Source organism: Pteronotus mesoamericanus, unplaced genomic scaffold (assembly GCF_021234165.1).
Source record: "Pteronotus mesoamericanus isolate MK-2021 breed Mesoamerican mustached bat unplaced genomic scaffold, CSHL_Meso_final scaffold_85, whole genome shotgun sequence".
NCBI classification, from domain to species: domain Eukaryota; kingdom Metazoa; phylum Chordata; class Mammalia; order Chiroptera; family Mormoopidae; genus Pteronotus; species Pteronotus mesoamericanus.
In genome coordinates this window covers 21,079,115-21,106,035 of record NW_026555329.1, presented here as the reverse complement: position 1 = coordinate 21,106,035, position 26,921 = coordinate 21,079,115, and the positions used below count along the sequence as shown (strand labels likewise).

General features: G+C 37.2%; 1 protein-coding gene across 1 annotated transcript; it reads right to left on the bottom strand.

The window, feature by feature from the left end:
• Nucleotides 1-1,371: 1,371 nt before the first annotated feature.
• On the bottom strand, nucleotides 1,372-25,571 carry FAM133B (family with sequence similarity 133 member B). Its single transcript, XM_054563856.1, has 11 exons — nucleotides 25,452-25,571; nucleotides 19,098-19,195; nucleotides 17,237-17,315; nucleotides 15,591-15,665; nucleotides 15,415-15,447; nucleotides 14,895-14,957; nucleotides 14,349-14,441; nucleotides 12,999-13,049; nucleotides 8,675-8,767; nucleotides 6,958-7,005; nucleotides 1,372-3,809 (listed from the first exon to the last, which is right to left on the bottom strand). Exons 1-11 carry the CDS (start codon nucleotides 25,473-25,475, stop codon nucleotides 3,723-3,725), a joined length of 744 nt encoding a protein of 247 aa, XP_054419831.1. The 5' UTR covers nucleotides 25,476-25,571; the 3' UTR covers nucleotides 1,372-3,722.
• Between the last annotated feature and the right edge of the window lie 1,350 nt (nucleotides 25,572-26,921).

Genomic DNA, 26,921 nt, shown 5'->3' with positions numbered 1-26,921 from the left:
CCAATGTTTTTGTTGTTGTTGTTAAACATTTATTTTCAGAGAGAGGGGAAGGGAGGGAGAAACATCAACATGTGGTTGTCTCTTGGGCACCCCCCACTGGGGACCGGGCCTTCAATCCAGACATGTGCCCTGACTGGGAATTGAACCAGCAAACCTTTGGTTCACAGGCCGGTGCTCAATCCAGAGCCACACCAGCCAGGGCTACCAATGTTTCTATTTGAGTAAAAATGCTCAGGCAGTGCTGAATGTATGGTCAGTACTTACAGCTCTTGACAGTTTTACTGATGGATTCCACCAGCCTCCTCAGCTGGTTCATGTTGAATGTGGCTTCAACACACTGCAGACTTGTCAGATAGCCTAGCTCCAAGTCTGGGCAGCCTGGGATGCCACTGATTCCACAGTTCACTCTGCCGTACCCCACAGAGAATGTCACCATGGCAACATTCCAGCAATCAAACACAGAAAGTTCTCAAGCAACTGGAAACACACTCAACAATGATTGTTACCACTCAGTACTGACGCAGTGATTTCATGAATGTTAGTGTGATCTCAAATATTGCAGCAAGTCTATCATTTCTTTTGTTTGGGTCTAACTAAACACCAGTTAAAGTGGCACTTGATATTATTGTCATATTTCCTCAACATAAATTGTACAGTTGAAAAATTTTCCCTCCTATTTGAACCTAATTAAAACTAAGATTATAAAGGCGTTAATCTTTAGTAGAAATAAAATAATTTCCCAGGCCATACAAGTTTCTTCAAGGGTTATAACTTCATTTGAAAACTCAAACCAAGTACATTCTCATGATACTCAAAAAGAGGCTTCAACCTGGGAGCCCCTAGAGGAATATTAAACCCACTTTCATCCCTCCAACTTATCTCAAACTGGTAGGAAAACATGTAACTATGCCAAAGGTGGCCAAAAAACAACTGTTTTAAGTCCTATTGTCAAATACTAGAATAGAAAACAAATAGCTTCTGGTTTGTCTGCTGGTCTTCACTGTGGTTAAGGCAAAAAACATAATGTACTAAAATAATTTTTAGAATTTAGGACACTAAATTCTAATTTTTTAATGAAATATAAAATTTTAAAATAAGGCAAATACAACTGGGGAACAAAAAGCTTTCTCAAAACTTTTCTATAGATTTTAAGTTCAAAACTGGCAATTTTTAAAAAGTGAAACCTGTCACATAAGTCTGCAGAATAACTGTTCTCAGGTTCTTTGAGATTAGTCTACTGTTCTCCACAAAATGAAAGAAAATTAGGCAACAGGCTTTTAGCATAGCTTGACTGATAGTACTATGTATGAACCCATATTCTTGATAAAATAAATTCAGGACACTCTTATGAATTTAAAACACCTAAATATATTAAGGACAACCAAATAAATCCAAAACAACCAGAAAGAGGTAGCACTGCTGTAAATTCTTCTTCTTCTTTTTAAATCCAGACACTCATCAATTTCATTGCAGCTGCCTTGGCGTAATTACCCAAATAACATGTCCTGTGTTGAAAGGGGTGATTTGGTGAACGGAGGAAGTCAGAGATGTTGACTTGCACAAAACATCACAAGTCACGTTTCCTTCCCATACCTTATTAGGAGAAGGGTAAGGCTACCATAAGAAAAACAGTGAAAGAGGTTATCTCCCAGATGGTCAATAGTATGGAAAGAGTACAATTTTTTTTTTAAATTTTTTTTTTTGCCAAATCTCTCTCTTCTCCAGTCTATAAAACAAGCAGTTGCCTCTAGTGGAACACAATCATTGTATACTGGGCTGGTCTGCAAAGGTACACTTTTATGCTCACAGCAAAACTGATGAACAAATAACTTGATAAAACTTATCTTTTAGCATTTTCATGACTAATTCTGAGAAACTTCTTTTTGGATACAAAATGTCCCTCAAACTTGCCGTGTACTCAAGCATTTTAGTAAATATGTCCTTATTTTCACAGTTGAGATCCCCTTAGACACTGCACTTTTTAAGGGAATCCTGATTTTTTCCTAATGTCATGGTGAGTCAGGGCTCAAACTAGCATATAGATATCTTTTCTTAGGTAAGTGTATGAAGCTTTAAGCATAAAATTTAAGGAAACTAACCAAGAAACGTGTTATTTTTACAGCTAAAAACTTGAAGACATGTCTTCTCCTCCTACCATTTAACACCTAGTACTGTTTCTTAATCATTATAACTTCACTTGTGACTCAAAGGGAGCTGGTAAGAACTTGGCTATTTTTAAGTAAAATAGCTATTTATTCAGCCTCTTGTCATGCCAAAATGTTTTGTGCATATAACACTATAATTATCACACAAGCAAAATTATACATCAAATTATATTTTGTTACCTGATTATATAAAAATGTAAAGTGAAAATGACTTATCAATCCCTTTTAACATAACTAGTAAACAATCCAGCAGGAGATATGAGGCACAAAATCTTAGTAAAATGACACAGAAAGAGCAATAATGTAATTCTCACTTAAGTTTAACTTGTCATAATTTTTTTATGAATATACAAAGACAAACTTTTAAAATGTTATATTTACTAAGATTCTGGCAAGAGCTTTATGTAACAAGACACAGCATAACAGGCTTGCCATTCAACTTGTATATGGTGAGTCTCAGCTTCAATATGAAGCTGTTACAAACAAGACAAAACAAAACCAAAAACCTGCTTCTCACATGCTAAATATCTTGGCAAGAACGCCATTAAATGCAGTAAGGAATTCAAGATAGCAAGAATAAAAAGTTAATAAAAGCTAAACGTTACAGCCTAAACAAAATTCATACAAAAAATAACTATCACTGGTTACATAAAATTTTCCTGACTGGTTAAAACTTAACAGTATAAAACATGCATCTTAGAATCTTTAGCTATCAAGTTCAAAAAGTACCAGTGTCTACTTGAAATGACTCCTCTCCAAAGCCAAAGTGTAGTCAAAATTAATTCAAATGTTATAACACATTCTAATACTAAAAATCATTCAGTATTATCGAAGTGGAGGTAAATCCCAGAGCTTCCGGGGCTTTCTCGTGCTGCAAAAGGCCATTTCTCTAGTTCACTCAAAGCAGCATACGGCGGAGGCCAAGGATGTTCCTAACCTCAGTAAAGCGCAAGACTGCCGCACCCAGCTCTGACCTTCCCATGAAGCATGGCTACTGTGTCCACAAAAATAGGAATTATGAGGATAAAAGGCACACTATTCTGCTAAAGGAAATAGCAAACCACCCCCATCCCTAAAAGCTCCTTCCCCAGGTAAATAATAAAAGTATACAAGGGGAAAAAAATTAAAATACACTTATCTACAGAGTAAGGATACGGAAATATCAATGCAATCCCTCCTTCAAAAATGTTAACTAGAGTCATCTGGTCATTTCTGTTTACATGTTAATGACGCATCCAGACTCAATTATCTGTTGGTTTATCATTAGATACTTCTAGTCAAAAATATTAACTTTATCCCCACATAACAACCACTAGTATGACTGCAGTGTATAATCTCCCAAAGTCAGTAAGCAATGGAAGAGAAAAAGACAGATGTTCAGGCAGCAGGCAGCTATTTGTGGCCCTTTCACACAGCGGCATTCTGAGGGGCTACTGAACAGTCCAGGAATAATTATAGAAACAACAATATTCATGCATTTTAGTAAATATGTCATTTTCACAGTTAAGATCTCCTCGGACATTGCACTTTATAAGGGAATCCTGATTTTTCCTAATGTCATGGTGAGTCAGGACTCGAACTAGCAGCCTTCTTTTTCTTTTTCTTACTGTGTTTCTTATGCTTCTTTTTCTTTTTTGGTTTTTCCTGTAAAGATAGTTCCATGTTAGACATTTCTACATGAAAACAGCCAAATTAAAAACAACCAGTTTACCATGGTACTTCTGAGCTCCTGCATAGTTATTTCAAGCAATCCACAAAGACAAGTAAGGTCCTCAAAAGGTTTCTTGAAAAGTCTCAATCATCAATATCATGAGGATGAACAGTGCTTATTGATTTTCAAAATGATAAGGAAAAGCTTAAAGTCACTAGCACATTAATGTAGCTTTTAACAAAATTTCATGTAGAAAACAAATTCAACTGAATCATGGCACCAATTGCTGTATCTCATTTATTTAATTTCTGAAGGTAAAATAACTGTAGTTACTGCAAAGGAATCCCTATACTACAGCAAAACAATGACTTTTGCAAAGTGATAGTTTTCAGAGGACAGATACATTAAATCTGCTATTTTTAAGTAAACAGAAACACAGATATTACATACTGCTTAGACAGGGAGCATTTAGTTAACAACTAACTGGTACAAAATACTATGTGTAGTTGGAAAGTCTTCTTAGCTTAGTAAGACAAACACCTCACTGTCAGAGAAAAATGACACTGAAGCCTAGTAAAAGTAGTCCAACTGTCATTGGGCAAAGGGAGCTAGAATTTTACTGATTTCTGAATCTAGCGACTGTTTCAGATACAGAAGAGAAAGCAGAACTTTTAGAACAGATATTTGGAAAGGTGGTATCAAATGATAGACCAGTTGTTGATGTTCAAGGGAAGAAAATAAAAGGCAATAAAGAAGACATAATGGTAGTAAAAGCAAAGTTTCCTATCTACTTCTTTATCTATTAGAGCTTTCTACAGGCCTCCCTCCTCTCTCTAAGGCTTCTACCATTTTGTGGCTCTAAGCTAACTTTCATCATTCTTTTCATTACAAGCCCAAGCCAAACTCTTGTATTTGGGCTTTTAGAGGTAAGTTTTGCATCTAGATTTCTTTTTCATCAAAGGACAGGTGACCACTGTCTCCTTAAAATACTTCTCTTCTTGGCTTCCATGATGACCTCACTCTGCTTTTTTCCTGTCACAAGGAGCTCTTCATGTCCTTCGCTGGTTTGTCCTCTGCTCAACCTCTCAGGGCCTCCTTCCCTTTTCTTGCGCTTGCTCTCCCAGTCACATACTTTAAATGCCACTTACATACCAAATCTTTATATCCAGTCCATCACTCTGAACTTAAGACTGCAAATGCCTCATTAACGCCTCCACCTGTCTATATAATAGGCATATCTAAATTACCATAAAAATGTTTAATTTTTCTCTCTAAATCCTCTTACCCACCTTAGTAAATGGCATCACTAATTTGACATTTTACTTTAGTCAAAGAATATAAGCTATCTTTGACTCTACTTCGTGCTTTAACTCTATTCTTCACATCCAGAGCACCAAGTAAGTTCTACCACTTAAGTCCAGAACACATCTCAAATCCATCACGCCAGTCCCTCTCCATGATCATCACTGTTAATACCAGCACATTCCTCACCTCTGTCCATTCAGCTCCTCTGCCAAAGCATTTTTTTAAAAAAGTAAACTTGAGCCCTGGCTGGTGTGGCTCAGTTGACTGAGTGAAGGCCTGCAAACCAAAGGGTCGCTGGTTCACTTCCCAGTCAGGGCACGTGCCTGGGTTGCAGGCCAGGTCACCAGTAGGGGGAGTGTGAGAGGCAACCACACACTGATGTTTCTCTCCCTTTCTTTCTCCCTCCCTTCCCCTCTCTCTAAAAATAAATAAATATTTTAAAAAATAACTAAAATTAAAAAGTAAAGTTGATTCGGGTCACCTCTTTACTCAAAACCCTCAAAACAGCATTACATTACATTCTGATTAAAACCCAACACTCTGTTATGGTATTTGAGTTCTGCTTGCTTCCCAACCTCACTGTATACTACTTCTCTCTGCCTACTAAGTAAAAGCCAAACTTAACCTCTTTCAGGTCCTCAAACTCATTCCCATATAGATCTTCAGCTCTTCTCTCTGTCTAGATATTCCTCCTTTGACCTTCACATGGTTGACTCTTTCTTGAAAATTGGATTTCTAATTTTACTTCCTCAGAGAGGCTTTCACTCCCTGAAGTCACTCTCTCACATAACAGCCTTTTTTCTTGTGCTCTATTATAACAGATCTATCAAGACCTGAAACAGTGCCTGCACAGAGCTTAATAAACACATACTAGCTAAACGCACAAAACAGTGAAGTACGCAAATACAAACCAGAATTATCCAAAATGGCAATCTTATATTTTAATTAATTAATAAATCTGAGCCAAAGACCAAACAGTCTTCACCCAAATTATTTTTTCCATTCAAAAGTCTTTTAAATGTCACCTTGGACTTGAAGGCATATAAAAGGTTAATTCTGAATCAAATCATACATTATCAAGTGAACCTTCTTATCAGAGAAGAACAGTCATTTTAAGAGCTAGGGAAATTATAAGAATTACCCTCAAATCTACAAATGATGTGGTTCTCATTTTTATTTTACCTCTCCCTAAGAAAATGCCTTTAAAGGCCAAAGTCCATACTGGTACTAAGTTACTTTGCAGATAAGGTCCACATTACTCTTTGATAATCTGTATTCACTTTCTCTAGGTTAGTCTACTTCTCATTTAAATACCACTTCCATTTTCTTTTTCTTCCTCTTCCATCTCCCTTCCTACTTCTCCATCTGCGTAATAGTAGAGCTGGCTTTAGCAATGATCAAAAGAATAATCTTTATTAGTAAAATCATTTATGTTGTCATATTCCAGCTTATTATTCACTGCAGCTTGTGTTTAGAGAGGCTTTTTCTGTTCAGACCAGGTGTGGATGATCTGGAAGTAACTACTATTGAAGATAGAGGGAATCATCATACCTTAATATCCTATTTCATATTACACCTTAGGAAAAGTCAAGCAAAAGTTTGACCTTATATTTCTAACAGTAAAATACTGAAATGGAAACAGAACATGTTTGCTACCAGGGAATTCTTCTTTTTTCCTGAGCCGGTTTTTCTCCAGCCCATTAAGTGAAACTGCCAAACATCAGAGTAAATATTTTCCTAGTCAATGCAATCACTTTTTTTTTTAACCCATGACTCATTTTATATTAAATAAAAATAGCTACACTGTTGTCATGTAGAAACATAAATGATACTTGCTGTTGCTTTCTCTCTGTCTTCACTGCTTTTCTTCTTTTTTGCTCGTACCTAAAAAATTTAAGTTTGGTGGAGAACAGAAGACAAATATGTAATTTGCACTTACGGCATTTCTTTTCATTCCCTAATATACTTTGTATCTTTAAAATTTATACGTAAAAACACTTTGACAGCCAAAAAAATTTTTAAGTGCCTTGTTTACCGTAAACCTGTTACATCACAATGAGAATTAAATAAAAAACATTTAAAGGAGGGAAATTAATATTTTAAATCTCTAAAGGGCTTCTCTTATATTCCCTTTCAGCACCCTAAGAAAAGCAGTGAGGTCCAATGGATAAAAAACATGAGCTATGAAACCAACCAACCAACCAAGCTCTGAATCCTACCTCTGTTATGTGTTACCCTCAGTTTCATCACCTGTACAATGGCAGGGGAAGTGCCTGGAATAAAGTGGGTATTTCTCTAACTCTGCGGTGTTCAATAAATAATAGCTATACATATAATGTACTCGGTATAAACCAAATGATTAAATCCAAAGTTGGTAAAGCTTATGTGTATTTAATGTTAACTCCAAATGTAACATATTTTATATTAAGGCAAGTGGTCTAGAGAGCACTTAGGAAATTATTTTTTGTTATCCTTGGCACAACAATGACTGGAGTGGTAGTGGCTCTGTTGCATACACACTTGCAGGCCAAGACAGAAGATGCGGTCGCGCGATATTCCCGACAGCCCTGACATGACTTCTAAGTAGCCCACTAGACATTTATAATACAGAAGCTAAATTTACTGTACTAGGAACATGAAGTATTTTGTACAGGGTTTTAAGATATACTCAATAATTTACATACTGAAATATAATTTAATAAAAATTATGCTTTTTATTTTTTCTATTTTTATCAGGGGTAGTAATATAAAATATAATATAATATTGTGTAGGTTTTATATTTATAAATGTGTATTTATATAAAAGCTACAAGTTCATTTCAGGGGCATTACAAAATAGTACTATGTAATGACAGCAATAGGCCCTATTTTAAAACAAGGAAACCAATTCCAGGAAATACTTTAACAAACGATAACTTACAGGCCTAAAACTAAGTAAGAATGGATTCTAAATCCAACAGAGCACAAAATCTAAGACAGAGATAACAGAGATGAAAAGGACTGTACAGATGATCTCATCCTATTCCTTCACTGTTTAGATAGAAAAACTGAGTTCTCGCCAACATTACCACTCAGCCTCCTCGTCTCTCTACTCCCCAAATAGGAGTTCCAAACAAAAAACAGGAAATCTTTGGTTTTAATACACTATACGTCATACAGCATCTTTCAGGTAGTCAAAATAATAGTATAATAAAAAGAAAATACTAGAAGATTGCTGGAGGGTGGGGAGTATGAAGGGGTTAAATGGTAATGAAAAAATACAATAAAGATTAAAAAATTTATAAAAGAGAGTATTAGAAGAGTAAAAATAATACACTTATTCAGATTGGAAAGTTATGTGGGAATATGGCTAATTATCAAAATAATACCAATATAATTATCTTATGAAAAATACAACTTATTCTGAAATGGAACAACTTCCTTTCCTTTTCATAGTACATACTAGAAAAGTAAATCCAATACTTATAAAGTATCTCTTTTTCAATTAACGTTTATTTAAATTAAATAACTGAACATTTCAAGGTAAAGAAAACAGGTCTCATCATATACGTACCTCCTCAATATAATCTGATTCTGATAAGGACTCAGATGATAAAGGTTTATCTTCAGGATACATCTTTCTCTTTTTGCTCAGTCCTTTAATGTCCTATTTAAAAAAAAAAATACACGTATCATGACTCAAAAAGATACAGTACTATACCACATGAATTTTTTTCCCACATTCTATCAACATTTCTTTTTAAAGATTTTTATTTATTTATCTTCAGAGAGAGAGGGGAAGGGAAGGAGAAAGAAAGGGAGAGAAACATCAATGTGTGGTTGCATCTCGCATGCCCCCTACTGGGGACCTGGCCCGCAACCCAGGCATATGCACTGACTGGGAATCAAACCAGCAACTCTTTGGTTCCCAGGCTGGCATGCAATCCACTGAGCCACACCAGCCAGGGCTCTATCAACATTAAAATAAAATTTATTTATTATTTATTTTTAGAGAAAGGGGAAGGGTGAAAGAGGGGGAGAAACACCAAGTGGCTGCCTCTTGCATGGCCCAACCAGGGACCTGGACTGAAACCCACGTGTATGCCCCAACCTGGAAATGAACTAGTGACCTTTTGGGCGCTTTTGCACTTCCGGCTAAGATGGAGGTATAGGTAGAGACACTTTGCCTCCTTGCACAACCAAAAGGACAACAACAAATTTCAAAACAAAAAATAAGTAGAATGGCCAGAAAATCAAACTGTATGGAAGTCCAGCAACCAAGGAGCTAAAGAAGAAACATTCATCCAGACTGGTAATAGGGGGCGGGGAGGGGTAGCTGGAGTGGAGAGGACACACAGCAAGGCGGCTGCTTGAGGGCCAGGCAGGCAAGGAGGTGGCTGGCAGACCAAGCGGTCCCACATTTGCGTGTGGATAAACCGGAGGAACAGCTGTGGAGTGAGACAGACTGCACAATCCAGGGTTCTAGTGTGGGAAAAGAAAGCCTCAGAACCTCTGGAGGTAAAACCTGTGGGGGTTGCTGGGGCAGAAGAAACTCCCAGCCTCACAGGAGAGCCCATCGGAGAGACCCAGGTGGTCCAAGATCATATACAAACCCGGGAATCAGCACCAGAAGGACCCAATTTTCTTGTGGGTGGCAGGGGAAATGACTGAAAGCTCAGCAAAGCAGTGTTCCTTCTCGGACCCCTCCCCCACACACAGCCTCACAGCACAGCAACCAGGGTTGCCCCACCCTGGTGAATACCTAAGGCTCTGCACCTTCCAAGGTAACAGGTGAGCTGAGACACAGAAATAGGGGCCAAATGGAACAACAGGTCAAAGCTCCAAAAACAGAACTATGCCACAAAGAGATAGCCAACCTATCAGATGCACAGTTCAAAACACTAATCTGGGTGCTCACTGGATTGGTTGAGTATGGTCACAAAATGGAGGAAAAAGTGAAGGCTTCGCAAAGTGAAATAAAGAAAAATATACAGGAAACCAACAGTGCAGGGAAGGAAACCAGGACTCATACCAGCAATTGGGAGCAGAAGGAAGAGATAAACATTCAACCAGAACAGAATGAAGAAACAAGGATTCAAAAAATGAGGCGAGTCTTAGGAACCTGTGGGACAACTTTAAACGTTCCAACATCCAAATCATAGGGGTGCCAGAATGAGAAGAGGAAGAGCAAGAAATTGAAAACTTAGTTGAAAAAACAATGAAGGAGAACTTCCCCAATCTGGCAAAGGAAACAGACTGCCAGGAGATCCAACAAGTTCAGAGTCCCAAAGAAGTTGGACCCAAGGAAGCACACACCAAGGCACCTCATAATTATATTACTCAAGATTAAAGATAAGGAGAGAATCTTAAAAGCAGTAAGAGAAAGGAGACAAGTTACCTACAAAGGAGTTCCCATAAGACTATCAGCTGATTTCTCAAAAGAAATCAAGCAACAGGGCTGGCAAGGAGTATTCAAAGTCATGAAACACAAGGACCTACAACCTAGATTCCTCTATCCAGCAAAGCTATCATTTAGAATGGAAGGGCAGATAAAGTGCTTCCCAGATAAGGTCAAATTACAGGAGTTCATCGTCACCAAGGCTTATTATATAAAATGCCAAAGGGATTTATCTAAGAAAAAGATGATGATCAAAAACTATGAACAGTAAAATGACAACAAACTCACAACTACCAACAACTGAACCAAAAAAACAAAAACAAAAACAAATTAAGCAAACAACTAGAATAGGAAAAGAATCACAGAAATGTCAGAGGGAACAGCAAAGAATGGGGGAAACGGTACAGGGATAAGTAGCATAAATAGTAGGTACAAAATAGGTAGGAGGAGCTTAAGAATAGCATAGGAAATGAAGAAGCCAAAGAACTTACACATTCGACCCATGGACATGAACTAAGGAGGGAAATGCTGAGGAGAGGGGTGGTGAAAGTCGAGGGGAATAAAGCAGAGAGAAAAAAAAGAAAAAGAACTGGTGACCTTTTGTTTTGCAGGACTATGCCCAACCATCTGAGTCACACCAGTCAGGGCTCCTTTAACAATTCTTAAAAATATTATAAAAATTATCCATTTCCATTTTTAGAGATATTTAATTTTGGTGACATTTACCAGGATTCAGTCTTTAATTCCAATAAAGTAATACCTTTATTAAATAACCTGAAAAGAAATAACCACATATCCCTATAGATACACTATCATCCTTAGGATTTTAAAAAGTTAAAAGGAACCATATAGATGGTATATGGCTTATCCTTTGCATTCTAATTCTTGTTTCTACCCAATATTGGATCAGACAGGCCTAGTGCTGCAGAAAAGAAAAATCAAAGGGTAATTATTTGTGATGATCTAAAAGGATCTGTACACAGTAATTCCTTCAGTGCATTAAGTATTAAATTCATATTAAAAAAATCTCTATTTTTAATAATGAAAAAATGTCTGACTCTAGGGAAGGAGACGGTCTCAGAGTGACAATGGCAGAGAGAGTATTTAGGGATTTACATTTTAAGAAATAAAAAATGTTAAGATTTATTAAAGCTTCATAGTGGACACAGGAACCTATCTCTATCAGTGTGGGAGCTGGCACTGTTGTGAGAGGCTGCATCGGTTTCAGTGAGTTTTTTTTGAAGACTCAATGCATCTGCCCATTTCATGATAGATGATTTATTTATGAGTGCACCTGCCTACACTGCACTGAGCGTTCAGCAGTTTTTGACAAAAATGGCAGGACCCCCATGCCCAATCCTCCCTATTCATGTGATCCCGCCAGAGTGACTTTTTTTGTTTCTCTGGATGAAAAAGTCACCCAAGGGAAACGTTTTACCGATGTGGAAGAGGTGAAAAAAAAAATGGCAGAAACACTAGTTCGTCAAAATTGACAAATTAAAAAACTGAGCAGTGGAAAAAAGTCTTGGTAGGTATATTGTATCAAATGGAGAGTACTTTGTAGGTGAGTGAAGTTTTAAACAGGTATGAATAAGTATATAATGTTTTATAAATAAATTTCAGTGTTTTTTGGGTCCCCCCTCACGCATGCTACAACTTGATATGAACCTTGAAAACATTAAACTAAATGGAAAATAGCCAGAACAAAAGGTGACATACTGTAGGATTGCTTTTATACGATATATCCAGAACATGCAAATCCAGAAAGAAAGCAAGCAGGTTAGAGGGTACCTAGGGATGGCAAGAAGGGACAATGGGAACTGATTACTTAACAGGTTGTTTTAAACAGGATGATGAAAAAGTTTTGGAACTACAGGGAGGCAGTTGTTGTACAACACTGTATATACACTAAATCCCATCAAATTGTAACTTTAAGATGATTAATAGATTATGTGATTTTCACCTCCATTTTTAAAAATAATATAAAAAGATAGTAAAATATAGTGACACTAGTTCATAGTTTTATTAGTAATTGCTTTATTTTTAATAATTAGAATAAGATTTTAAAATGTAAATCAGAAACATGGGCAGAGATAAATTTAGCATTAATTATAGCTAAATCACAGGATAAAATATCTACTTAACAGCAGTAAAAGTTTTTTTCAAAATCTATCCATGGTATACTGAATTTGAACCAGAAGACTGTGTTCTTTAATTAAAAGTGCCTCCTCTTAAAATGACTTGAGGAAACAAAAGAAATGTTTAATCTCCATTACTTTGAATTTTTATCTGAGATAATGCATTAAACTACACGAATTCAAACTTTCTGCAGGAATACTCCTTTGCCTTTTACCTTCAATAATGAATTCCTTAAATCAAACAAAATGCCATAAAAGCAAATAAATCAATCTCAAGTTAAAAAGGAGAACACATTATTGTTTCTTTCTTGAAGTGAATGAAGTATTGTATGACTCTTAAGGCAATATAAAATTATAATTACCTTTTCTTTCTCAGTTGAATCCTTTGACTTCTTTTTCTTTTTCAAGCTATCCTAAACAAATATATGTATGTATCAGTTTTAAATGTAAAAGATACAGCATAATACTATAAAGACAAAAATATCAAAAAAGGTGATTTGTTTTCTGAGAAAAGTTTACTTCAATATCAGAATTTTATTTTAAAAATACAGAAGAAATGTATGTTGTGTATACATATATACTTGTAAGAAAATGAGGCTTCTTATCTGACTGTATATCAAATCTATGTGTACCTAAAATGACATCATCTGTAATAACTACCCAACCTGTCTTAATATGACTTTATGCCACTACCTATTTTTGCCTGTGGTGGTCATAAGCACTGGTGTTCAACTCCCTCTGAGCTCAGACATCCACCAATGTGATTTCCCTACTCTCCTTTTAAGGAGGGGAGGTAAGAATTTTTGCTTTTGTCTCCCTCAGTTCTAGCTATTAACATCCCTGAGCCTTTCACATCCATAAAGTGGGGGTAATAAGTAACTACTTCATACGGTTGTTAAGAGAACTGAGTTAATATGTCAAGTGCTTAGAACTGTGCATAACATGTAGTAGGCATTCAATAAATGTTAGCTATCAGAATCATTAGACTGGCTCTTCTGCTTTAACAAAAAATGAAAAAAACCCAACATTTACTGAGTATTTCCTAGACACTAGGCATTTTGTCAGGAAGAAATCTCACTAGGGGAGTAGATATCTGCCCCACAACAAGACAGTTGCTTTGTTCTCCTGGGACCTTCGGACATTCGTTTGTTCAATTGTGGTCCATGGACATCCCTGTGTCAGAATCACTGACTCTATCTGTTAAGAATGCAGACTTTTGAGCCTAATCAGGCTCTGAAAATGATGCCCGAGAATCTTCATTTTTATTGCAACGTGCATATATTTCTTATGATCACTTATATTTGAGAGTAAATGGTGCCAGACAATTCTGGGTAGTACAGAACAGAGTTAGGCATAGTAGTAAAGACACTGGACCAGCTAATAGAAGACAGATTTCAACTCCAAATTCTAGTACTAGCTGTATAAATTTAAGTAAGATTTTTTTTTTCTCTGAACTATGGCTGCTTTATGAAAATAGAAAAAAAAATGTCTGCCAGACTTATCATAAAGCTGTTATGGAAATGTTGACAGAGACATATGTGTGAAAGTGTTTAGAGAACAATTAAATGCAACATGTAGGACATTAAGTGGCACAAAACATCACAGTATATAAAAAACAGTATCTCATTTTTAAACTGAGAGCAATTTAAGATAGGAAAAACCTAATTACATGTTTTTGCTATCCAAAGTGTTGCTAATTTAAATTTTTTTACCTTACTATCTGATTCAGTCTCTGACAGAGAGCTCCCAGAAGATTTATGTGAACGGTTCTTCTTTTTCTTTTTCCTTTTTCCTTGTTTCTTATCCTATGTAAAACATTTTTAGAAACATTTGCTTTCTGTTTCAAAAATATAATTGCTGCATTTTTATTAATATCAAATCTTTTATCAACAAACAAAAGTTAACCAAAGGACCAGCTAATAAACATGTTTCACTTAATATTTTAAATGTAACATATCGCTTTTCTTGTTTAATAAAAAAATAAAAAGTCAAGTGATTTGAGTCCCACATAGTTCCTAGCAACTAGTCAAATAGCATTTTAGATTTTTCAAAGCCATTTCTTCTAGATATTTTTAAATGAACAAGACAAATTCAGAAGCCTAAAAAATAGATAAACCAATATTTAACTATTTAGGTATTTATTTGTATCAGTGCTCTCAGCTATAGATAACTAATAAAAAACTGGAAGTAAACATTTTTAACTGGTATTTCCTAAAGAAATTACATGTATTTCATGTATCGTTAAAGGCAAACCTTACCTCGTCTTCAGAATCTGAAGAACTGCTGGAAGAATCAGAGCTTGATGAAGAAGAGGATGAATACTTGACCAAGCACAAAACAATTAAAGCTTGTGAGATGCAGGAATTTTTCCTTTACTAGATCTCTCAAATACTTAACAAAATCAATCTTGGGTCTTGAAAGAGGTACCATCTTCATAAGACTTAAATATTAAAATGTCAACTGTTACATTTCCTCACCTCTCCCCCCGCAAAAAAAAAAAAGGAAAAAAAAAGAAGAAAAAAAAGGGTCAACGAAGTAATGGCAGTCAATTTCCCTCTCTAATAGCAATGCAGCAGTTACTAGGTTATAAAAGGAGGTTGGCACCTGTCTTTTATATCAGAAATAAATATACACCCAACATAACCACCCAACAACTACCAAAGGACCCCTGGGCTCTTTGACCTATCTAGATTTAGCAAACATGCTACATAAATGATTCTTTCTTTTCTGGCAGGCTCTTAATTGTAACATTTAGAAAAATGGGAAAGTTTTACTCACCCTACCAGATTTCTTCTTTTCTTTTTTCTTTCTCTAACAGCAAACAAACAAAAAAAAAGTACAAATCTAAGTAAGCAGATGTGAATTTTGAAATATATATTAATAATAGTACAAAGGAGTATTATAAAAACCCAACTGTGAGATTAAGGATAGCAGTAAAGTAAAAATAGTATTACCTGTCTTTTTTTGGATGAGCTCTCACTTCCACTTAATAATTTCTCCCTGTGTTTTTCTAGTTCTTTCTTCCAGTTCTGCAAAAAGGTTATAAACACCATGAAAGGACATCTATCCCCTTCCAATACACCTAATATAAGAGTATAAGACAACCATTGTTTCCTTTCTTCCATCCTCTCATCCATCCCAGCCTCAAAACACAAAATATATTCCAAGTGCTGGAATCCTCTACTCTATCACCAAAAGAACCTCTACCAGCTCTTTTCAAAGAGGATAATAAGGGGATGAGAATTCTCCACTGTATATCCTGTATATTGAGAGTAGGTACTATTATCAAAATCACAACTAAAATATACAACAACCATCACTCAGAACCATCACAAACATGCAAGTCCAGGAAGCACAGGGAGTCCCAAACAAGATGGAATCAAAGATGCCTACTCCAAGACACATCATAATTACAATGCCAAAGGTTAAAGATAAAAGAGAATCTTAAAAGCAGCAAGAGAAAAGCAGTTAGTTACCTACAGGGGAGTTCCCATAAAACTGCCAGCTGATTTCTCAAAAGAAACTTTGCAGGCTAGAAGAGGTTGGCAAGAAATATTGAAGTCACGAAAAGCAGGGACCTACAGCCAATACTGCTCTACCCAACAAAGATGTCATTTAGAATCAAAGGGCAGATAAAGAGCTTTCCAGACAAGAAAAAACTAAGGGAGTTAATCATCACCAAACCATTATTTCATGAAATGTTAAGGGACTTACTTAAGAAATAGAAGATCAAAACTATGAATAATAAGATGGCAAAAATACGTATCAATAATTGAATCTAAAAAACAAAGCAAACAAGAACAGAGACAGATTCATGGAAACAGAGAGTGTTTTGATGGTTGCCAGATAGGAGGGGGGTGTACTGCCAGAGTGGAGCGGGGAGCGGGGGGGGGGGGGGGGAGAGACGTTCTGGGGGTGTAACTGGGGGAAGGGGTGAAATGGTCAGGGGATTAAGAAGTACGAATAGGTAGTTACAGAATAGCCATGAGGATATAAAGAACGGTAGAGAGAACATAGTAGCCAAAGGCCTTATATGCAGGAGCCATGGAATGAACAGTGGTGTGGGAACTGCCTGAGGGAGTGCAGGGTGCTGAGTAGAGGGGGGCAAAGGGGGAAAATCTGGACAACTGTAATAGCATAATCAATAAACTATAATTTTTTTAATAAAAAGAGAGTATTATTACTGAGGCTGAGGAATTTTTTTCTAACATAGATGGTTAGATTCTCTTTTCCAAACAGTGTAAGTTAAATTAATCTATACTATGGCTGAAATAGTGCATATATGTTCATCATCAAAAACAAGCAAATACCACTATAGAAATCTCAGGGTAAAATGGTGACGGGGGATGGGAGATAAGGTAAAGAACCTAACATTTAGAAAACTTCCAGATGATATAAATTATTCTAAGGTGATTTTTCTCCATTTTTTAAAATCATGTATTTACATACAAACCTGTACTCAATTTAACAAAAACACCTATAAAATACAGACCCCTTTAACCTAAGGAGCTAAGCCCAAATCTTGATTTATTAAACAGTTATTTCATTCTTCCTATAATAAGTATTAAGTCTTTTTTTTTAAAAGGTACTATTTACAAACCTCATTCATTTTTTCTTCAAATTCAGCCAAAGCCTTGGAGCCTTTCTTTTTCTTTTCTAGTTGTTCTTTCACTTCTTCCCTTAAAAAGTAAAATGTAAAAAATGTTTTCAAGCAATCCAAATTAGAGATGGATGCTTACAAACAATACAATAAAATTTCATAAGCAAATTCTTCAATATTCTAGTAAACCTCCATTCCAGTGTTGATACATTTCAAATTTGTGTTCACATCATTGTAAATCAATGATCATAATAAAGCCTAGCAGATAACACTAATCATTCCCTTTCTAAACCTGGATTATAAATGCTAATAGAGGAAACATAAGAGCACATACATCCTACGGGCACTGTTTTAAATACATTTTCCTTTAACCCTCACCACAATCCTGAGAAAAAGTAGTATTACTTTACAGATAAAAGCTGTAGCTTGGGGAAGGTAAGAAAACTGCCTAAAGTGATAAAGTCTTAGTAACAAAAGTGTATTTCCCTAGACTACTATATTCTACTACTAAATCACCCACCTTGTAATGTATCTCACACATGAGCAGAAGAGAGAACACAGCGCCCCTGACTTTATTCTTAGAGAGGCCTGCTTACAAGACTGGCCCTGGCTGTTTCTGGGAACTTGGGATTTAACAGTCCTTACTAATCTCTGATAAGAGTGGTTCACTGTGCCTACTTGTACAAACATTATAGTTTAGGCTGAACATATACACTCCTTCTGAGAGCTTGAATTTTGGTACCTAATAGGTAGAGGCTGGCCAGTCCCAAGAAAAAACCCTGGGCACAGACTCTCTATGAACTCCCCTGGATGGCAACATCTCACATGTGTTATCACAACTCATGTGAAGGGAATTAAATGCATCCTGTGTGACTGCACAGGAGAGGAAGCCTTGGAAGCCAGCACCCAGCCTCCCTGAGACTCCACCCATGTGCATTTTCTCTGTGAACTGTGGCTGGTATCCTTTCACTGCAATAAACCTTATCCATGAGTACAACTACCTGTAAGACCTGGTAAATTACTTAACCTCAGAGTTTTCTTGGGGACCACTCACACACATGTAATATACTTACTTGAGCACATCCCCTATAAAGTTCATTCCTTCTCCTCAATTTTAAAGACAAAATATACTTTGTTTTGGAATAACTTATTTTCTGGTATGCTGCAACAGTCAACAATAGCACTCATGGCCACTGTTAGAGGCGGACAAGCTTACTTCCTATTTAAGTCAAAGGAAGGGTTCTATTGTGTGTAAGCACAACTTTCAACTACCGCTGCCCAGCTTTCAGAGGCACTTAGGAGCCGTCTGAAACTCAACTCTGAAACTTGTCATATGTTACCTCAGGAGTACGATATTTAATAATAAGAAAGAGAATAAGGCCAGTGCTATGAGCTTCATTTACAAAAGATCAGCACCATCCAACAAGAGCAAAAAACATTAACTTAAAACAAAAAGCTAAGAATGGGGAATCCTAACACTGAAAAACCAGCAGATAAAACTAGAAACACGACCTAACATTATCTTTCCTAACACCTAGTTACACCTCAGCAAAGGATGTGATTACTCAAATCTACCATTTCTAAACAGAACAGAACAATGCAAGGTTAAGTTCATTTTTAGGGGATAGAGAAGAGACTGGTATGAAAAGGATACCTGGTAGTGCATTAGCTATTCTGGGTGTTGGGTTCTCAAATGTTCGCTCTATACTCATGCATGTTTCATACATTCGAAAAACACACATCAAATATTACTTCAAAAATTACATATCTGGCAACTGCTTTGCAATCAATAAAATTTGTAATAGTAACCTTTTAAAAATTTATGAGGACTTTATAAATAGGTAAAGTATTTCACAAATACCAGGTAGGCCTTGGTCGATTCAGATAATCTTGGATCGTTGGCCCTGAAGACTGGACTGGACCCCTTGATCTGGCCATTGCTATTGGGTTCATATAGGCCTTGAGGAAAGAACAAAAATTTACTCCATTAAAATAACCATTAGAAACTCAAAAGCTCACTTACTTATCAATTTTTATTAAATAAGTGCATAATATGTCCAAGCAAGCATGAACAATCTGACTAATCAAGTTTTCATTACAAAAAATAAATTTACTGCTCATTATTAAGCGTCTCAAGTTTGGGAGATGAATAACATTGTGCTTTCATGAAAAATGTGTTTTTACAAGAGATCTGATGAAAACAGTAATGACACCTCTTTCTTACTGTGAGGCGGCTTTACACTGCCACCTAAATCCCAGTGACCCCGTGAGGGTGATGACACTGCTCTCCAGCAAATGAAACTCAGTTCCAAAGACGGTCAAGATGATCTGACTCGAAACTCACTGCTTAGTCTACTAAATCTTTTATCTCAGGAAGTATTGTGCCATATAAAATACAATTTTATTTACAAATCGTTATCAAAAATTAAATTATACACAGGAAGGAAAAGAAAAAATAGGGCTTCTTCAAGATTGATGCACACAACAATGTGCACTGTCAAGGGAGTGGAAACACAATCCCCAGAATGGGAAAATGTATTTTCAAGTCATATATATGATAATGGATTAATATCCCAAATGAATAAAGAAATCTTACAATAAAAAACCCAAACAACTCAATTTTAAAACACACAAAGGATCTGAACAAACATGTCTCCAAAGAAGATATACAAATGTTCAATAAGTATAGCATGAAAAGATGTTTAACATCGCTAGTCATTAGGGAAGTGGAATCAAAATTACAATATGTCACCTCATCATACCCATCAGGATGGCTATTATCAAACACATAGAAAATAACAAGTGTTGTCAAGGACACAGAAAATGGAACCCTTTGAAACTGCTGGTGGGAATATAAAATGGTGCAGCTCTTGTGGATAAGTTTGGTGGTTCCAAAGACAGTTAAACATAATTACCATATGACCTGGCAATTCCACCTCTAAATGGGAACAGAAAAAGAACTGAAAGCAGGGACTCAAACATACTTTATACCACACTCATGGCAGCATTATTCACAATAGCCAAAAGGTAGAAACAATTCAAGTGTCCATCTACAGAAGAATGGATAAATAAAATGTGGTATATACGAGAGTATATACAGTGGAATGTTACCCGGCCTCAGAAAGGAATGTAATTGCTACATGCTACAATGCAGATAAACCCTAGTAACATGCCAAGTGAAATGCAGCAGACACAAAAGGACAGATATTGCATGAATTCCACTCACATGAAATACCTACAACAAGCAAATTCATAGCAACAGAAAGTAAGTAGAGGTTACTAGGAATTGGGGTGGAGAGGCGATTGGGAGTTTGGAAAGGTACAAAGCTTCTCGTTTGGAATTATGGGAGAGTTCTGGAAATGGCCCTGGCAGGATGGCTCAGTTGGTGGGAGCGTCATCCCTGCACAATTGAAAGGATAGGGTCCAATGCCCAGCCAAGGCACATGCCTAGCTTGAGAATTTGATCCCCAGTTGCAGTGTGTATGGCAGGCAAAAAATCTGTGTTTCTCTCTCTCTCCAAAATTGATAAACATACCTTTGGGTGAGGATAAAAAAAAAGTTCTGGAAATGGATATTGTGATAGGTGTACAACACTGAGAAAGTACTTAATGCCACTGAATTATACACCTAAAAATGTTTAAAACAGTGAACTTTATTTTTATTTTAGCTCAATAAAAAAATTTATAAAAAATTAAATTATGCTCTGTATACTGTACTCACTATTGCAGAACACATTTTTGGACACATTTTTCAAAGACATACTGAGACAAAATAAAGCAGGTTTTTAAAATTACAGTGTTTAGCAAAGAGATATTGTTTTATTAAAGTTGACTTTGTTCTTGGTATAAAATCTGTTATTAATTCAGTCTCCACCTCTTGGTCCATACGTTCAGTTTTCCAAATTTAACTCAAGTCAACAAAAGTTTATAAAAGCTCTTCTATTTTTAAATAAAAAGATTTTTGGTTGAAAGTGACTATTTTCAAGGTTGATTTTAAGGCCTTAAACCTAATACATAACATCCCAAAAGAAATGAAAGGAGACAACATATTTGTTGCATTTACTTAACAAAACTTGTAAAAATGACCAATATTTTCCACCTTCATAACAGTAGTTATATATTTCTAGATTTCTCTGCCAGAGTAAATAGTATAAAACCACTATAAACAACAGACTGAGAACTGTTTCCATTCGACTGGACACTGCCTGATTACTTGAGATGAAAAAGTTAAACCTTCACCATACTGTCCTTACAGGCACAAATGAATGCTCCTATTGTCAGAGATGTTACAGAGTAAGGGCTAAATGTGGATATCAAATGTAACATTAAAGACAGTGCCATATAGTATTTTTGATATCAACTGTTATGCCCTCAAATATTTCATTCAACTGCCTTTGCTTAGGATTTCAGTTTGTGTGGAAATATGACAACCAAAAGCGGCTGCAATCGTGGAATTAATGGCCCTGTTAATGACACAGACAACCCTAACCAGAAGCAAGTACAATGTGTAAGTTAAGTTCATCATTTTAAAACAGGGGTATCACGTCATAATTTTAGCAGTACCCAATGGTAAAATATTTTAAGTTTAAAACTAAAAACTGTTTATTTCCAAAGAATGAAAATATACACAAGGATGTTCAAAACTAAATTACTAAAATAGGCAAAAATAAAAATACACAACCAGCTACCAAAGTAAGATTCATTAAGTATATTAAAGTATAACCCAAAATAAAATACTATGTAGCCATTAAAAAGAAACAGATCTATAGTGAGATAAAAAGATGTTCATGATTTCTCAAGGGAAAAGCAAAACCAAGTTGCCCTAAAATAAGATACCATATTGATATATAGCTATCTAATTTTAAAAACCTACATGCATATGCACCAAAATGTAAAGGGAGGTATCCACTTTTCATCATTTCATACACTGGAGAAATTAAAAAAAAAATCACCTTTACAAAAGAAAAACAAAACCAAACAATTTGCACACAAACATTATCATAATATTAATGGTAAACAAATGTGAAAAATTCAATCACAATACTGCCACTGCAATTCAGAGAGCCACTGTCTTCAAGTGAAAATTCACAGAGTGCAATGGTAATTTTTCATTCTAATTTTAACAAATTGTAACACATTTACCATGTTTTACAGTCTTCAATTTACCTTGAAAGTACATTAGCATTTGGCTGTCTTAATATCTACTGTGAAACTGGTTTCCCAAAGTACATACCAACTTATCTTGCTTATTTTTCACATGAAAATAGAACAGTAGAGTACTATATTCACATGCTAGGACTATTATATACAATTTATTGTAAAATTACATCAGATTATCATGTAATAAATTTAACTTTCAAACTTCTGACCACAAATACTACCCTCAGTGTGCTTCAGTATACTCCAAATATCTCCATTATTTATTTCAGTTATTTAATAAATGCATCTAAAGTGCTAGACTCCTTGCAAAACACTTGATAGCTTGTCCTCGTAATTGTTAGGCAGCAATGCTTGTACTATGTACAACAGAAAGTTAAAAAAAACCTATCTTACAAAGGTAAAGCTTTTTCACTTACTGCACATCAGTGTGAAAAACATTAAGGGAGTGAGCCGTTAGGAATCAGTTAAAGAAACTGTGCAATTTCTAGGAACATCTATCACTTAATCACTTTAAATACTGTCAAATGCTCATTTTCATATTAACTAGAATTGTCTGTGGCTTCAAACTTCTGCATGAGTTTGAGTAATAGAAAATTTGTTTTTTAAAATCAGGGTAGCAAACTGGGCTCAAAGGAATGTAAGTGGGCAGGTTGGAAAGAACAATGCAGTAAAACTGCTAAGGACAAAATGTGCAGAACTTCGTTTGCTACTTTGATTACCTATTTTTATCTAGACTCTAGGATACATCTATTTCGAGAGCACAAAGTAACAGAAAAAAACATGAAAGAAGCTTTTGGAAAACAATGGGCACAAAGGGTGACCATGATTTTAAGGGACCTTCACAAATCTAGAGATTTAAAATGTTCAGTTAAAAACCAACCAACCAACCAACCAATCAACCTGTTCAAGAATGCTCAATACCAAAGTGAACCCTAATGAAACCCTGGATTTTGGGTGAAAATGGTCTATCAATGTGGGTTCATCAACTGTAACTGTACCATTCTGCAGCAGGATGTGGATAATGGAGAGGCTGTGTACATGTCGGGGCAGGGAGTGCATGGGAACTCTACTTCTTGCTCAATCTTGCTGTGAACCTAAAACTGCTCTAAAATAGTCATAAAAAAAAAAAAAAAAGCAACTTGACCCGAAATTTAATGTCTTTTTAAAAAGCAACTGTCATCTTTAAAACTATAATTTCATCAAGGTAAGAAAAAAATGCCAATATGTTCTTTTTGTTATTGACAGTCAAGAATTATGATGTAGTGAACTAAGTGCAGGTAAACCAAATCTGGGTCCCAGTTTTAACAGTTCCATCTCCTCCCTCATACAATGGGGAAACGGAATTTGACAAACTGTATCCTACCTCCTATTTTTCTGTTTTCATTCTCACAACCCTTTTAGCGCGAACAGTATGTCACTGGAACACTCTGTGCCAAGACACCATACCGAATAATTAGAGCCCCGAGTTATCAAAATGCTCCAGGGTAAACAAAGCTCACTTGAAAAGTTTTTCAAATGTTTTAAGGGGATGCTTTAAATTAACACTCTTCTCCAATTAAACAAAACATCTCAGGCCTTTGTATGAAACTGCACCTAAGGCCTGATAATTTCTAAAGCCCAATCACATTAAAGAGCCAAAACATTCTTAACATTTCAAGCCTAAGAATGTCCCAACAGAACACGTTTTCAACTCTGAGAATCAGAAACCACAACAAGCTCTGACGCACGGCCACGGAAGCAGGAGAAAAGAACATTCCTTAACCTTGTAATCAAGGTTCACTACAGTTGTTCCTAGACAGCTCTGACTTATGAAGACTACGTAAAATTAAAACGAATGTTTTGAAGATGTAAAATGTCATCATTTCATAAAATCAAAGATAATTTAGCACTCTTCACCCCCCAAAAATGAGCAAAGGAAATAATCGTCAAGAAAAAGCTAGTTCATTCAATTGCATTTGTTCATTGTGCTGCTCGGTGGTCAAAACTCACAACAGGTAAACCCAGAACTGTGAGGCTGCCACCTAAGTTAACTGCTAATCTTTTAAGTTTATGGCCCATCCAACTGATGCATAACCTGGGTTTTCCAAACCAACCTACCGAGTAGTCATCTCCCATCTCCACTTGTCGAAAGTCCCTTCTCTTTCGAATGCCCTCAGTACCTCAAATCTCTATCAGATACCACTTTTTACTCTATTATTTATGTATCTCCTTTATCTCACTTACCAGAATAGTAACAACTTTCAAGCCAAGCACTCGTCTGCACATCTTCCTTTCTGTGTCTCAACTAGGTTGAGGATAACACTGATCTTTTACAGAAGAAACTGAGGCTCAGGGAAAGGCAACTCCCGAGGGACCAAAACTGACATCCCAAACAGTCAACGTTCCAAGCTGACCCCAAAGTCAACTATTTTCATGCCATTCATTCCTTCATGGGCCTACGAGGTGCCAGGCAGTGCTGGGCGTTGCGGACAGTGAGCCAAATGCTTCGACCCTGGTCCTCAAACGGGAGTATGTCTGCCCTTGAACTGTGGGTGCTGTAGGCTCCCGGGGGCAGGGACCGCGTTGGACGCCTCCACCACACCTAGGTGCGCACGAGAGGAGCTCAAGAGGTGGGATGCGAGACCTCGAGGACGGGGCGAGTCGCGGCGCCTCCACGGGCCTCAGCCTTTCTGCTAACATACTGGAGAGGACAGGTCTCCCTGGGCTCTTACAGTTCTTTAAAAAAATAAAAATAAAAAAGGCACTGTGGACCCCAGTACAGACGGGATAAGAGCCTGGGAGCACTGCCAAAAGGTGCGGCACGATTGGGGGTGGCAGAGAAAAAAAGGGGACAGGAACGAACGGAGAATGCGGGGCCCATCCAAAGGCGCCAACGGCGTACACGGCGCAAGCGCATCTAGGGCCGGCGTGGGGGTGGGGGAACAGCTGGGGCTCGAGGCTCCAGGTCCCTCAGGCCCGCAACCGACCCTCAGGCCGGGCCGGGAAGAGCGAATGGTCTGGCGTCTTCTGCCGCGGGCCCGGCGTCCGCCCATTGTTTTCCCCGCCAGATACTCACCACGCGGTTATCCCTCTTCCCCATGGTGCTGGACTGCGCGCACCTCCAGACGCCCAGGGACACCAGGGCAGTGGAGCAGCGAAACAGGTCCACACAGGTCCTTACGTCGACTCCTCCACCCCGCCCAGAGAGCGGCGCTGCGCGGATTGGGCAGCCGCGTCTGGACACAGCGCCTCCTACCGCCGCGGAGGAGAGGCCAGCGCCGGCGATCACCCGTGGTTCCCAGGAGTCGCACCCGGATTCTAGTTCTTGGCCGCTCACCAAGGGCAGAGAGGCACTGCTCTTTTGTACGGCAGCCCTCACAAGGCAGCTCACCGCCATTCGGCTCTCTTCCATTTCTGATGCACTGAAATACTCATTCTTGGAGATTCAAAAATTATACCAACGCTTATTGTGTGCTTTAACAAAGCGCTAGTGCTGAGGATAAAGTGATGAGGATAGACGTGGTCCTTCGCGGAGTCCATGGGGCAGTGAGGGAGAAGACAGCAGCGTCCTAGATGTTGCTAAAGAAATCGCCCTTTAGGTTCAGTTCCATTCATCCCTCACCCACACATTCATTTCACACTAATTTTTGAACTCTGTGCAATTCTCTAACTAGGTGACTGAAAGCTGGATCTGGGGCAGGACACAAAGATGATTAAGACACAGTTCCTACCTTCAAGGGATCTGTATATTACCTGGTAGGGAAGGTAAGCCTACACAGGCTATAACTTTACTGCGTGGTCTGTCATAACATTGTCAGTACAGAACTAAAACTTCTAGGGAGGTGATGGGGCTCCAGAGGAGTTATAGCTACTAAGTATTTGCAGACCTGGGTAAAGCTAGGGCCTTCGGTGCCCATCTCAGCACAGTGTCATTAGAAAGTAACTGAAAATTATATGGATATTTTCTGGACTCTTGGAAAGTGACAAAATGGACTCACACTCATTACATACAAGAAAAAGTCTTAAAATTGGCTTTCCCGGGTTGTCTCCCTCCTTCCCTTTCTCATGCTGCATTGCACAACAGATGCTCCCAGCTCCCGTTTTCTCTTTCAAAATTTTCCCAAACTCTAATGCAGCTGTTAGTGGTTCTACTCCCCACTAAGCATTCATTCTCCTGAGAAATCCACTTTACTTTTCACTGTTAATTAGACCTCCCCAGCCCTTCCTTTCTCCTCCTCTTCCATGACTTAAGCTGGGGAACTCTCTGACCAAAGGCAGGCTTCTCTGTGTGCACAAGAAGAAGAGAAGAACCTGTAAATAAGGTTTTTTTTCATGGTTCAGTTATGGTTTTCTTTTTAATATTCCAGGCACTTTACAAATATTTCCAATACTTCAACATAAGCTTGATAATACCTGTGGGAGAATATAGTGTTTTACCCCTTTCTTATCTTTCACTTCCTTGGGCTGATTTCACAGAGATTTTTAAAAAATATACTAATGCTACAAGTCTACAGAAGGGTTTGAGTTTTCTGTAGGTGTCTGCCCC

What these genes read in the sequence shown, in the direction of transcription:
- FAM133B (XM_054563856.1), bottom strand. Translation starts at nt 25,475, where the DNA reads ATGGGGAAGAGGGATAACCGCGTG. An exon ending in GCTCATCCAAAAAAAGACAG is followed by an intron (nt 15,448 to 15,590) that starts GTAATACTATTT and finishes GTTTGCTGTTAG; the next exon opens with AGAAAGAAAAAAGAAAAGAA. An exon ending in AATCAGATTATATTGAGGAG is followed by an intron (nt 7,006 to 8,674) that starts GTACGTATATGA and finishes TAAATTTTTTAG; the next exon opens with GTACGAGCAAAAAAGAAGAA.